This window comes from Anoplopoma fimbria, chromosome 18, assembly GCF_027596085.1.
Source record: "Anoplopoma fimbria isolate UVic2021 breed Golden Eagle Sablefish chromosome 18, Afim_UVic_2022, whole genome shotgun sequence".
Taxonomy (NCBI): Eukaryota; Metazoa; Chordata; class Actinopteri; order Perciformes; family Anoplopomatidae; genus Anoplopoma; species Anoplopoma fimbria.
Window position 1 is genome coordinate 16,824,984 of NC_072466.1, and position 12,073 is coordinate 16,837,056.

At 41.6% G+C, this 12,073-nt stretch overlaps 1 protein-coding gene across 1 annotated transcript in view; it reads left to right on the forward strand.

The window, feature by feature from the left end:
* Window positions 1-8,015, forward strand: part of ncoa1 (nuclear receptor coactivator 1) — a 45,177-nt gene extending 37,162 nt beyond the window's left edge. Inside the window, exons 13-22 of the mRNA XM_054618447.1 lie at window positions 30-378; window positions 821-1,003; window positions 1,323-1,443; window positions 2,270-2,438; window positions 2,953-3,273; window positions 4,505-4,606; window positions 5,612-6,041; window positions 6,399-6,567; window positions 6,707-6,896; window positions 7,777-8,015. Coding sequence (XP_054474422.1) covers window positions 30-378; window positions 821-1,003; window positions 1,323-1,443; window positions 2,270-2,438; window positions 2,953-3,273; window positions 4,505-4,606; window positions 5,612-6,041; window positions 6,399-6,567; window positions 6,707-6,896; window positions 7,777-7,959 — 2,217 coding nt within the window. The 3' untranslated portion in view covers window positions 7,960-8,015. The remainder of the gene's footprint in view (window positions 1-29; window positions 379-820; window positions 1,004-1,322; window positions 1,444-2,269; window positions 2,439-2,952; window positions 3,274-4,504; window positions 4,607-5,611; window positions 6,042-6,398; window positions 6,568-6,706; window positions 6,897-7,776) is intronic.
* Window positions 8,016-12,073: the final 4,058 nt, after the last annotated feature.

The window sequence follows — 12,073 nt, forward strand, 5'->3', positions numbered from 1 at the left end:
TCGCTCTGCTCCCCATTTCCCGCCCTCAGACGTCCGGTGGCCCTGTTGACATGGACCCTCTCACCCAGCTGCTGCCTGGCCTGAGAGGCCCAAGTGGGGCCAAACAGAGCAGCGAGGATTCAACGACCGCTGGAGGAGGCCCACAACTCCACTCTCCGGCCTCCCAGCCCCCAGCTCAACTCCAGTCCCCCCAGTCACAGCTCCAGTCCCCCCTGTCCCAGCCCCAGTCCCTTTCCCAGTTGCAATCTCCGTCGCCCCAGCTCCACTCCCCTTCTCCCCAGCTCAAACTGCAGTCCCCCACTCAGCTCCAGCCTGGCGAGACCAGCACTTCTCGCAACGTAAATGTGAAGAGAGAGCCTCCTGGTACTCCTAATAGAGGTAACGTTACAACTTAGCAGGAAGGGGGAGGGAGGTCATGCAGAAGAATAATAATAATAAACTACCTACATATTACCTATGGAAATGGAAAAGAAGACTTTCAGAGCCATGGATAAGGGAAAATAATCAGAAGAGTTTTAAGTTTTATTCTGCAAATGCAAAAAGAAAATCCTCCTCTTTTTTCTTATATTTAGTTGTAGTAGTATCAAGTATATTTGTATGACCCAGAAACCTTCCTATATTTAGTCATTCATTTATTTACCTACACATAGTAAGTCTGTGTGCCCCCTAGTTGCTACTGCAACAGACCATACATACCATAACCAAAATAGTTCAACAGTGCAGAATGTCATAACGTTGGAGTCTGTGTATCAATATATAACAATAAAGGATTTTTTATCTGTTTTACCTAATTTTCTATGTGCATGCGTTTGTTTTCCAGGAATCAGTGATGGCGGCGCACCCTCCGGCTGCAGCCTCCAGAGTCAGTCAACCTTTGATTTCTGCAGCCCCCCTACTCCAAGCCAGACCCAGAACCAGGGCCAGGGAGAGTCCTTCCAGACCCCCAAAGACAGCAGCCTCTTCCCAGAGGCAGAAGTTAACAACCCTTTCAGTTCAAGCACTGGTATGCAAGAAAACATAATACACACACACATAACAGGTTGCAGTTAGTCATTTTTCAGAAAAATGATGTCTCTGGTAGAAATTTGATACTAAATCTTCTGTAGCAGTAAAGCATTGTTAAGCTGACCTCTATCTAGGTTTCAATGCTCCTACATAAATTACCATACTTAACATCACCATTGGGTGTGGTTAGACTGTGTTCTGTTACATATATAACCCCACATGTGATATAACGTATAAAAAACACTGTTCATGAATTAAATTAATAATAAAAGAATTCTAAGGTGTTAATTGCAATCAAACTGTTAAAATCTGTTTAGGCCTATCCAAGATGGATGTGGGAGACTCTCAGTTCCAGCCTCTGTCTCTGTCTCTGTCTGACACCTTGTCCTTTGATGGTCTTGGAACACCTTTACAAGCTCCCTTGGCATCACCACAAGAGTAAGCATTACTGTACTTACCACAACCCATCTTTTGTCATTTACAGGGCTTTACCGGATGTTATTTTTACATGTAAAGCTTCTGTTGAGGTTTTCAAGCGAAGCTTTGAATGCTTGTCGTCGTAGTTATACAAAGGTAATTTATGGTTCTCCTAGATTGCAGCTAGACCGCTGCGGTGATACATGGACAGGCCTCCCTTTGTGTGCGGCAAGCAGGGGGAAAAAGTTTTTGGACCACAGTGAAATTTTTTTTTTTTTTTTTTTTTTTTTAAAGGTTGATGCCAACTAATATGGTTTGAAGAAAAATATTACTTAGGATAAAACCAGAATGTGAATTTAAAAAAAAAAAAGGAATCAAACGAGTCAGAAACAATCCCATGCAGTAGTGATGCACTGGTCAGGGTTTTGTAATTACTGCACCCACCAGACCATTTATGAGAGCCAATCTGCAAAAGTGTGCGGTACTCGACCACCCAAACGAACCAACAGACTGCCAAGTATATGTGTTATATTAGCACAATTGTTTCTTTACGTTGTTAATGACTTACTCGTAACGCTGCTGTGTCACTTTCTAAAACAACCACCCGCCGAACCTGTGATATTTTCCACCACTGGAAGTTTAATTCTGGTTCTATTAGTGCAGCCTAAATATTTGGTTACACTAACAGTTTAGTCTTAAATCTATAGCAACTTTGCAGAAATACCAGGTTTAAACACAATGTATGCAAAAGAAAAACTGGGCAGCATTCAAGTGCTGATTTAGAATTTGAATGCATCACTCCAGTGTGGTGCAGGTGATAATGTACAATGTTTCTCTGTGTGAGCAGGCAGTGTGTGCCCTGTACGCTGGATGAAGTGCTGGGCCCTCCGACCACACCCGAGGGCCGGAACGATGAGAAAGCTCTGTTAGAGCAGCTCGTCTCCTTCCTCAGTGGGACTGATGAGAGTGAACTGGCTGAGCTGGATAAGGCCCTGGGTATTGACAAACTGGTGCAGGCAAGTGTGTGATTTAAAGATTTTGATACTTGAGAGAGCTGGGCAACAGATTTTCATGAGGTATATAGAGTGTAGTGAGCATTAGCGCAGTTAGGAAGGGGCACTTCATATAACATTTTAAGATCTGTGAATCATCATTTAGCTGCTTTTGGCAAAAACACTGCTGGACTGCTTTCAAGTAAAACAGAAATTTAACACAACTTTACTCCAGTTCTGCTGTCCTGACCACATACTTCCAATTTTATTTTGGCTTCAGATTACAGCCTGTTCAGAATGTATATATCGGCTGTTATACAGGGCTGAAACTTAAACAATAGAGTTGCCATGGAGGGAGAGGGCAGTAGGGCCGTCTGTAAATCTCTTTTACATAGAACCAATAGATCTTTTTTTACAAAACAATAATTCAGCATGCTGATTGTAGCAAACGGTTGTTTTTCTATTGTTGGCATATTACATTTATATTAAAGAAACAAATTATTAATACCTTGTCCTATTTTTATCTGCCACTTCCCAGGGTGGCTGTTTTGACCTATTGCCACAAACCTTCCCAACACAGCAATCCACTGCCACCCCAGGTTCCATGGACCCTAAACTTCCCACGTACCCGTCGCAATTTACACCAACCCCACAAGCTCAGTTTACTCCAGAGCTGGCCGCGGTGGTGGGGCAACAGGGTCTTGGGTTTGGAGCCCCCCGGGGGGCTTTCCCCGGCGGGACGACAGGCATAGGGCTGAGGCCGGGCATGCCGCGACCGCAGGGGATTGGCACTCAACTCAGACTGCCACCCAACCAACTGAGGCTGCAGCTGCAGCAGAGGCTACAGGGCCCACAGCAGGTGAGGACATGGAGGTGGTGGTTCGTCTCGTTTAGTTTTTCATTCGGACTTTATTCCATTCGGGATGTAAGATGTTGCTGCTTGAGTTGCTTTTGCAACATACTTTCTTTAATGTGTACAGTCATGTCTTATAAGGTGTACTTTGTTCACATTTGATTCAAGGGCTGCTAACAAAACTATAATATCAAATCTATTAAAAAAAATTGAGAAAGGGAGACGTTGTTTTTAAAACTTTCTTTGCTCTCAGTGCTTTTGTATACCACAACCGCTTTACTCATGATTAGAGATGAAACAATCAATAGGCAGCTGATCTGGTTGACAATGACCGTAAATGTGTTCAAGCACTACTCAGTAAAACTGAGTATTGGAAGAAATTTTAACTATTAATTATAACTCTTATTATAATGAGTTAAAATGTAATCTTGTAAATTGTAGTTTTTGGCAAGAAACTTGAATAAATGCAGTTGTTTGAAGGACACTTTTTCACAGCAATTTAAAATAGATACTAGGGAGAGAATGTTGACCTGTTTAACTCCCCTACACTACCTCTAGCTTATAATACATGATTAAAACTACTTATGTCACGATTTTCTTTTTTTATCAAAACAAGTATTTAAATAAAAGTACAATCGTTTATTTCCTATTCATTTGAATTGTGTAATTTTATGCAAATTGCTTCTATAGTTGGTAAGGTAAAATGGTAACGTTTAGAATTGTTTTTTATTTACATTGAATATTGAAACAATTGAATAGGTCGGTGGTGAAAAAAGTTAGTCTGGAGCTGTTCTTATAAAGAAAATCAAATCGGCAGATCAGGCTTCAATGAAGCAAGAAAATTACAAATCGGTGCATCACTACTCAATTACTCCTGGCTGTGAATGACAAATACTAAGATGTAATGAATAGCAGGAAGTATTGACTTGAAGCTTTTTGTGTTAGCCTGAATCCTCATATATCATAATAATTCATCTGATTTCATTTTCTCAATATTGATTGCAGTGCTCTTAAAAGAGCTCTCCACTTCCTTTTTCTCCATCATCACTTATATTCAACTCATCTCCCTCACTGTCTTCTTTTTCTATTTCCATTTTTTTGGTTGATGATCTCATTTTTTCATCTGTCTTATTACATCCTGCCCTCTCTTCACTTTATGAACATCCCCTCCTTGCTCATCCTTCCTCACCTGTCTGACCCCTGCTTAATGTTCTGTTTCTCTGTCCCTTCGTCTCAGCTCCAGAACAGGATGGCGGGCATGAATTTGTTTCCTGGAGGAGCCCAGCATGTGAACCTAGGGCTCCGTCAGGGGGTTCAACAACCTCAAATGCCCTCACAGGTGAGTCACAGTGGAAGCAACTGAATCTCGGCTCAGCCTTTTTTTCTATAGAGCAGGAAGGACTACCAAAATAATTTGTCTACGTAGATTAAATTTCTGCTAGAATTAATATTTCTTTATTCACAACTGATCAAATAACTATGTGCAGGGAGATAATTATCAGCTCTATGGAGAATTTCATCATCTCTTCAATGGTTATTTTTGTTTTATTGCCTGGTTCACCACTTTCATTTGCGTCGTTTCCATCAGCAGATTGCAGTTGTTTTTAGTAAAAAAGAAACTTTAAGTTAGCGACTAACTGGAGAACAAAGTGGAGCATTTAGTAGCTAAAAAGGCAGATATTTACCTCAGGAGTAAATGAATGAATAGTGACTATTTATGACTCAATATTCATCATGTGGCCAGAAACACGACTCCAGATAAATGCAAATTTTGGTTCGGATACACCAGATGTGCAGCGAAGTTGAGCTCCATACCAACTGAAAGAATAAAAATATGTCAACTTTGTGTTTACATCTTGTTACGCTGCCCCAAGAGGGCAAAAATCTGTCAATGCATTTTCAGTTAGAGAAGTGTGTAGCTTTATTTAAAGACTGCAAGTATGCAACTAAATTCAGTAATGGGTTGGATTATTGTGTTTCAGTGTAGATTAATACAACAATTATAATAATAAAATAAAATTGGTTATTGTTTTTCTACTGTAAATGTCCAACCTTAAATATAATCTCTTATTAAAGCTAAGACTTTTTATTAGGGCAAAATTACATTTTTATTTTGCTTTCTTGTTACATCATTCCTCTTAACTGTTGTTTCTGAATTAGTGTTACATTAGCCTTAAGGTAGCTTAATAAACTCTCAGAAGCCTAAATTTGTCTTTCTCATTCCTGTAGGTACTGTTCTCTGTGTACAAATGACCTCTTGAATAACGAGGAGTCATGGATATTTACTTAAAAAAATAGGGGAACAATTTCTCTGTAACATGCTCTTCTACATCATTTTTCACAGCAGCCTCCGCTGAATGCCCAGATGCTGGCCCAGCGGCAGAGGGAACTCTTCAGCATCCAGCACCGCCAGCGCCAGCTTTTCCAGCAGAAGGTCATGCTGATGAGACAGAACATGGCAGGTGCTCCGACCGGAGCTGCGGGGCCCACCGGAACAGCCAGAGTCCCAAAAGGTCCACCATCAACACCTCAACAACAACAACAACAACAACAGCAGCAGTTCAACTTCCCACCAGGGTACAATCCTTTGACGGGAAAATCCCCTACCTCAACGAGTCACTTCAGCCCCATGACCGGGGGCCCTCTGGACAGCAAACTGCCCGTCAGAGTCCCCCTGAATAACCAGGCGCTGATGGCCGGCGTGCAGGGCCAGTTCAGCAGCACCGTGAGCTCTACACTGCCGCAGGGCCTGTTTCAGCAGTTCGGAGGGTCTGGTGAGTTCAAGGAAACGTGCTGAGACCAGACCAGACTGACGCTACACAGATACTAGAAAGATATCGCAAAAACACTGATGTTTAAAAGGGTACTATACCCCATTTTATTAGTACCAGTACTTAAAGATGACAGTGTAAGAGCAGTGTTTATGAGTTGGGTCAAAATGCTCAATAATGCTTAGAGCAAAAAGTAGAACATTATAAGAAGTACTTATCCAATGACCAGTTACAAGCACAGCTAAAAATAAAAAATCTGAAAAATTGCCAGGTGTGTCTTCATATTTTTTTTCAAAGTAAATAAAAAAAAGTTTAAACTATGTAACTGACCTAACTTTTGTTGCTTTTCCTCTTTTAAAGCTATCGCCCAGCAAGACCCATCTTTCCCTGCTGACATGAGCCCGACAAGCCCATTGTTGTCACCTCAAAACACCACCTCCCAGAGTCCTTTGCTTCAACAAGCCCCACCCCCTGGCTACCAGTCACCAGAAATGAAGAGCTGGCAACAGACCGGCATGGGAAGCAACAGGTAAGGAAGTGTACACGGCTGAAACGTCTACATCGGGTTAAAATCACCTGTTTATTGCATTGATATATTTACATGAGACACTTCTGCGTGTTCCTCATTCTAATGTGCTGTCTTCTCTCATCATTTCTGCACACTGCAGCCTGTTCAGTCAGTCAGGACAGAGTGCAGGACAGGCTTTTGGCCAGCAGGGGGTTTACAACAACATGAGCATCACCGTCTCCATGGCCGGGGGCTCGGGTGGTGTCGGCTCATTATCTCCCATGGGGCAGCCGGTTGGCATGAGCAACAGTAACCTCAGCAACGTCGGTTCGGTGTGTAGCGACCAGCAGGTTAGTGACTTCCAAGCTCCAGGACTTTATTGTCCTGATGGGTTGCTGTCTCGTATTTCTTTTCCATCCAACGACCTGACTTTGTGGTGCGTTTTAAGTCAAATATAATTTCACTTTAAATAAGTTTGTTTTTATTATATCCTTCTACCTCGACATACAGCCTATTGTAAGTGATGTCACTATGGTGTTGCTTGTTTGTTCTAAATCCAAGGAAAGAAAATCATGCGTTATGTGCGCTGTTTAGCTTTAGATGTAGATGGTTGAAGTTACTTTTCTGTTTCTCTCAATGTGGCTTAGGTTTTTTTTTCTTCTTCAAACCTCAATTTCATATTCAACAGCAAAAATACTAGAGCTCAACCAATACAACAGCACGGCCTATTTTATCAGCATATGACAGATATGTTAGTGTATACTGTGTATATATCAGAAGATGAGTCAATTTCAGAACAGAAATTTAAGATTTTAACAGGGCTCGGTATCGGACCAAATAACCGAGTACTAAGTAGTATCGAAACTTCTCCAGTCAGACGATACCTTCAACTGATCTTTTTTTGTCCAGATATAGAATAACACGACTATTTGTATTGTTCTGCTTGCAGCCAATAACCATGACAATCTCAGATTTAATGCAACGTGTGATTGGCCCACTACCGCAGCGACTATGACCTATAAAGTCTGTAGTGTGGTGAAGTCGAGCGCAGAATATTTTGACTTTTTAGAATGTTTGGCTATACTGAACAAGTATTTGCTGATTCTTTCATATGGATATTGGTATCAACCCCCAAAATCTGTGATCTGTCGGGCTCTTATGAAGACAAGGCTCTAAATCATTGAATTTTTCATTTCTGTCCCTGCATCATTGTTGCTTCTGGTCCTGTAGGTGCAGCAGGTTCAGGTGTTCGCGGACGTCCAGTGCACGGTGAACCTGGTCGGTGGGGAATCCTACCTGAACCAGGGCTCCATCGGAGCAGCAGCCTCCCAGAAGGGCCCCGGCGTGCCGCAGGGCCCCCAGAACAACCAGGCCCAGCAGAAGAGCCTCCTCCAGCAGCTGCTCACGGAGTGACCCCCCACGGCCCCTTCAGCTCTCCTGTTCTCCACCTCTACTTCTCACTTCTACGCCTCCTCCACGGAGGTCAGTGCACCAGACCCCATTGCTGTCTCTGTCTCACCTTTTTCGGATGGATGGATGGATGTTTGGACCACCACACGAGTAGGCGCGGAGCGGTTTGGCTCGTCAGTGGAGTTTCAAGGCCAAAACCGCTGCTGCGCGCAGGGGATCGGGGCTGGTTGTTCTACCGCCCAGTACTTAAAAAAAAAAAAAAAAAAAAAAACACTCAAGTCAGAAGGAGCAGCAGTGTATTTAAACCTGCCTGTCTAATCTGTCTGACAACCTGTCTGTCTGCCTCAGCCTATTTAAAGGCAGTGTTGTCTTGCTGCTCATTCCTCGGTGACCTACTTCCTGCTTCCTGACCCAAGAAAACAACTGCGACATCATTGTAGATTTGCCAAGTTGTCGTCACTGTCAAATCAGGGCCGGCCTCCTTTTTGTTTTGTTTTGTTTTGTTCTTGTTTTTTTCCTGATGGGACGGTTTCTGTCAGGCCGTCGTCGCAGCAGCGAGCAGTGCATCTTGGGAGCATGAGTTGCAGCGTACAGCTGAGCTCATCATTTTAAGTGTGGGGGTATCCCACACAGCAGCACCTCTGGCTTTTTTTATTTTTATTATTTTGTTTGTTTGTTTGTTTTGTCGTTTTCCTCTACCTGTTTCTCAGCGATGTGGGAATGTTAAGGTTTCAGACCTCTGTGGCATTGTGGGATAGAAGCTCAGTATCAGCTGGTTCTGTGACTGTCTCTCTCTATCAGCTACGGTGCCTGGTGGAAGTTTGAGCTTTTCCCAAGCTCAGCTTCTTCTACATATTATTCTATTAACGTCTTCTGTTTTTTTTTTTTTTTGGGTTGAATTGTTTGTTTAAATAAATCTTCTGCTCTCACCGTCATCATCATCATCATCATCTTCTTCTTCTTCAAGATCATCAGAACAAGCTTTGACAACAGACAGAATGGATTGGATTGATGGATGGATGGATGGATGTATGGAAGACAGACGGGATGCTGCTCAGTTTGGAACTTGCGTGTCTTTCTCCCCCACCGGGAGGAGGTTTTATTTGTATTTTTTTTTTTTTCAAAGTATAAGAAAAAGAGACTGTTATGATTATTTAACTGTCTGTCCGTCACATTTTACCCCTCACCTCAGCAGCTGTGAATACAGAGCCCCGTTGGGTTCTCTCTCTCTCTTTCGCTCTCTCTCTCTCTCTGTCTTTCATGCTATTTCTCTCGGCCTATCAGTGTTGTTTGCCATGTGCACCATGCAGACGGGTAGTATTGTACAGTACAGAAGGACAAGACTTGGGGATGAGCTCACTCTCTTCTCTTGTAACTGCTTTCCTCTAAAAAAGAAAACAAAGTGTAATTACTCAGAACAGCAGGACTCATGTATAATGTGATTGGATCCAGGTTTTAAAATTTAAATTTTTACATCCTAATAACGTCAGTTCATGGGAGATTATTATTTCCGGCGTCATGATATTGTAATACCGCTACATGTTGCAGTGGAGGAGGCAGGTATACCATCTTCTGAAATGTGGAAAGACATTTTTAAAGCAATTGATTATGAAATATAACTAGGATCTATGCTCATCCTTCAGCATCCCATTCTGCGCTACAAGAAGCCACGCTACTTTCCTAAGGGAAGGGGAGAAAATAAAAGGTTTGATCGCTTTGCTTTTTCTTGTGGCCTCCAGAGAGCTATTTAGCCGTCTTCTCTTGCTTTCCCCTCTTTTTTTAAATTCTTATGTATGTACAATACTGTCAAAAAAATGTGTCAGACAGTACATGTGTTTTTAACCATTGTATTTAAAAAGGAAAAGCATAATGATACCTTAAACCGTGTTTTTTCGCTGTGACGACGGGACCTCTGGTGATGCCAACGGTACCGAGCCTGCATCAACATTTGGTCCAAATGTAACTACGGGTCCCGTAGTCACAGCAACAAAAAAAAACACGCTTTTCAAAAATGTTCCTATATAATGACATCTACGTAGAGGCTTTAAGGGATAGAAGTTCCTAACAAATATGTGATGGTTGATTCCTTTAAAAGCTGTCGTGACGAAACGGGATGGGTTGAGTCGCAAAAAAACGTTCTCCTGCAAACCTGTTTAATGAGTGTTCTTTATTTTTTTTGGGGGGGGGAGGATTCGACCCATCCTCTCCCTCTACCTTCCCTGATGAAGACTTCACTCCACTGGCTAAACACACAAACAGTTTTCTGTCGACTACTGTTGCTCAGTCGGACACTGTCTCTCTCAGCGATAACAGACCTCTGTTAGCAAACAAAGATGTTCTACTCAGAGCACACACTTTTATCGGGAAGTCAGAAAAAGGACAAACCCTGCCGAGACGTTAGCTCTTAACATTGTTAACATGACTAAATTAATGTAAAGTTACACATATGATCTGAATATCATGCAAAAGAACTGTCTGACAAACTATACCAGAAGTTTTTGGTGATAAGGTCTGAAGTCACAGAGGAGTATTTTCATCAGGGAACATTTAGTTTGATGTTTCCTGATTGAACTACTCTGGTAGTTCAACCTTTCTCTTGGTTCATTGTTTCTCTCGTTTTTTATCTTTCTTGTGTCTTAGAAACTTGGAGACAGTAGTTTTTTTGGGGGGGGGGTTGCACGCAGCTCAGACCTCACAGTCAGATTTTAGGACATTACATCAACCTCTTCTGTAAATGTCAACTACCTAACTCATCGCCTCGCATTAGGTCAACATCATTACAGCCTGATGCTACTTCAGTAGAATAGGGCTTTCCTGTGTTCTTTGTTTTTTTTTCTTCTTTTTTAACAGAGATACTGCACCGTATGGAGCAGGTTTAGAGGGATAGTATGCAAGCTGAAACATTCCACCCACCAACTCCTCTGACGTTGTATGATGTGAGAACCACTTTGTGCTCAGCTGAAAAGCTCTGTTGTGTGTATTTGGACATGTGCAGATCTCCGGCACTGTGTATCCAAACAGAGGCCATCTTTAATCTTTTCTTATTATGATAAGTCCTAAATGGAGGAAACTCTGCCTCCTAGACTCCTTTCTGAGATGGCTTTTTTTTTTTTTTTTTTTTTTTCTAGTTTTCTGTGTGTGTATTTATTAGAAACCATCAGTAGAGCACCTTTATATTACCTCATTATTGTTTTATCAGGCAGGAGTTCTGTCTGATCATCTTTCCTTTCGACCATGTTTTCACACTGTGAGCAGCTTGTTTGATCAGACAAGTCATGTACATTTTTTATGCTTCAATGACTTTTATTCAACAATGCTGCCTATCAAGCACTTCTTAAATTAAAAATGAAATAAGAGAAAAATAGCTAAAGATTAACATTATTGATTAATCTGGCGGTTCTTTTTGGGATTGATCAATTGTTTAGTCGGTAAAATGTTTGAAAACGGTTATTGTCACAGTACCCACAGCCCAAAGGGTCTTAACACCCTTTATTTTGTTTGACCAGCAGTACAAAACCAAAATATGTTAAATCTAAAGTATATTAAACATAAGAAAGAATCAAATCCTTACACTGTAGAAGCTGGAACCAGTGGATGTTTGTCCTTATTCCTTTGTAGATAAAGAATTAAAATAAAATTATTCTGGAGGGCTGACAATTCCAGATTTCCATCACCGGATCATTTTAAGATTTGTGTTGCTCTTAAATTAGATTCAACGCACCAGTTATTGTGAAGTGAGTCTCGGATAAAAACTCCCTCTCTACCTCCAAACTGAGACTTTTCATTTCCACACTTGCCGTTGTGAATAGCCCCAAAAAAGAACAGCAGAGGGCAGTAATACCGTACTGAACTGAATCCTACCTGCATTTTACTTTATAAAAGTCATTTTTAGGTTGAGAACGCCGTCGATTTCTTTATTGTTCCAAACTAAATTCTACTATGAGACTATGACGCTTTTTTTTTAATTTATTTTTTTACATTTCAAGCACTTAGATTTATGTCCATTCAGCACTTACTAGGCAGCGCTGTTAATAAAGAAAGATAAAAGCTCATCCGCCGGGGGAAAGAGGAAGCTCAGAAATTAAATTTGCAGTTAGTGACGAGCTTCTTGAGTAAC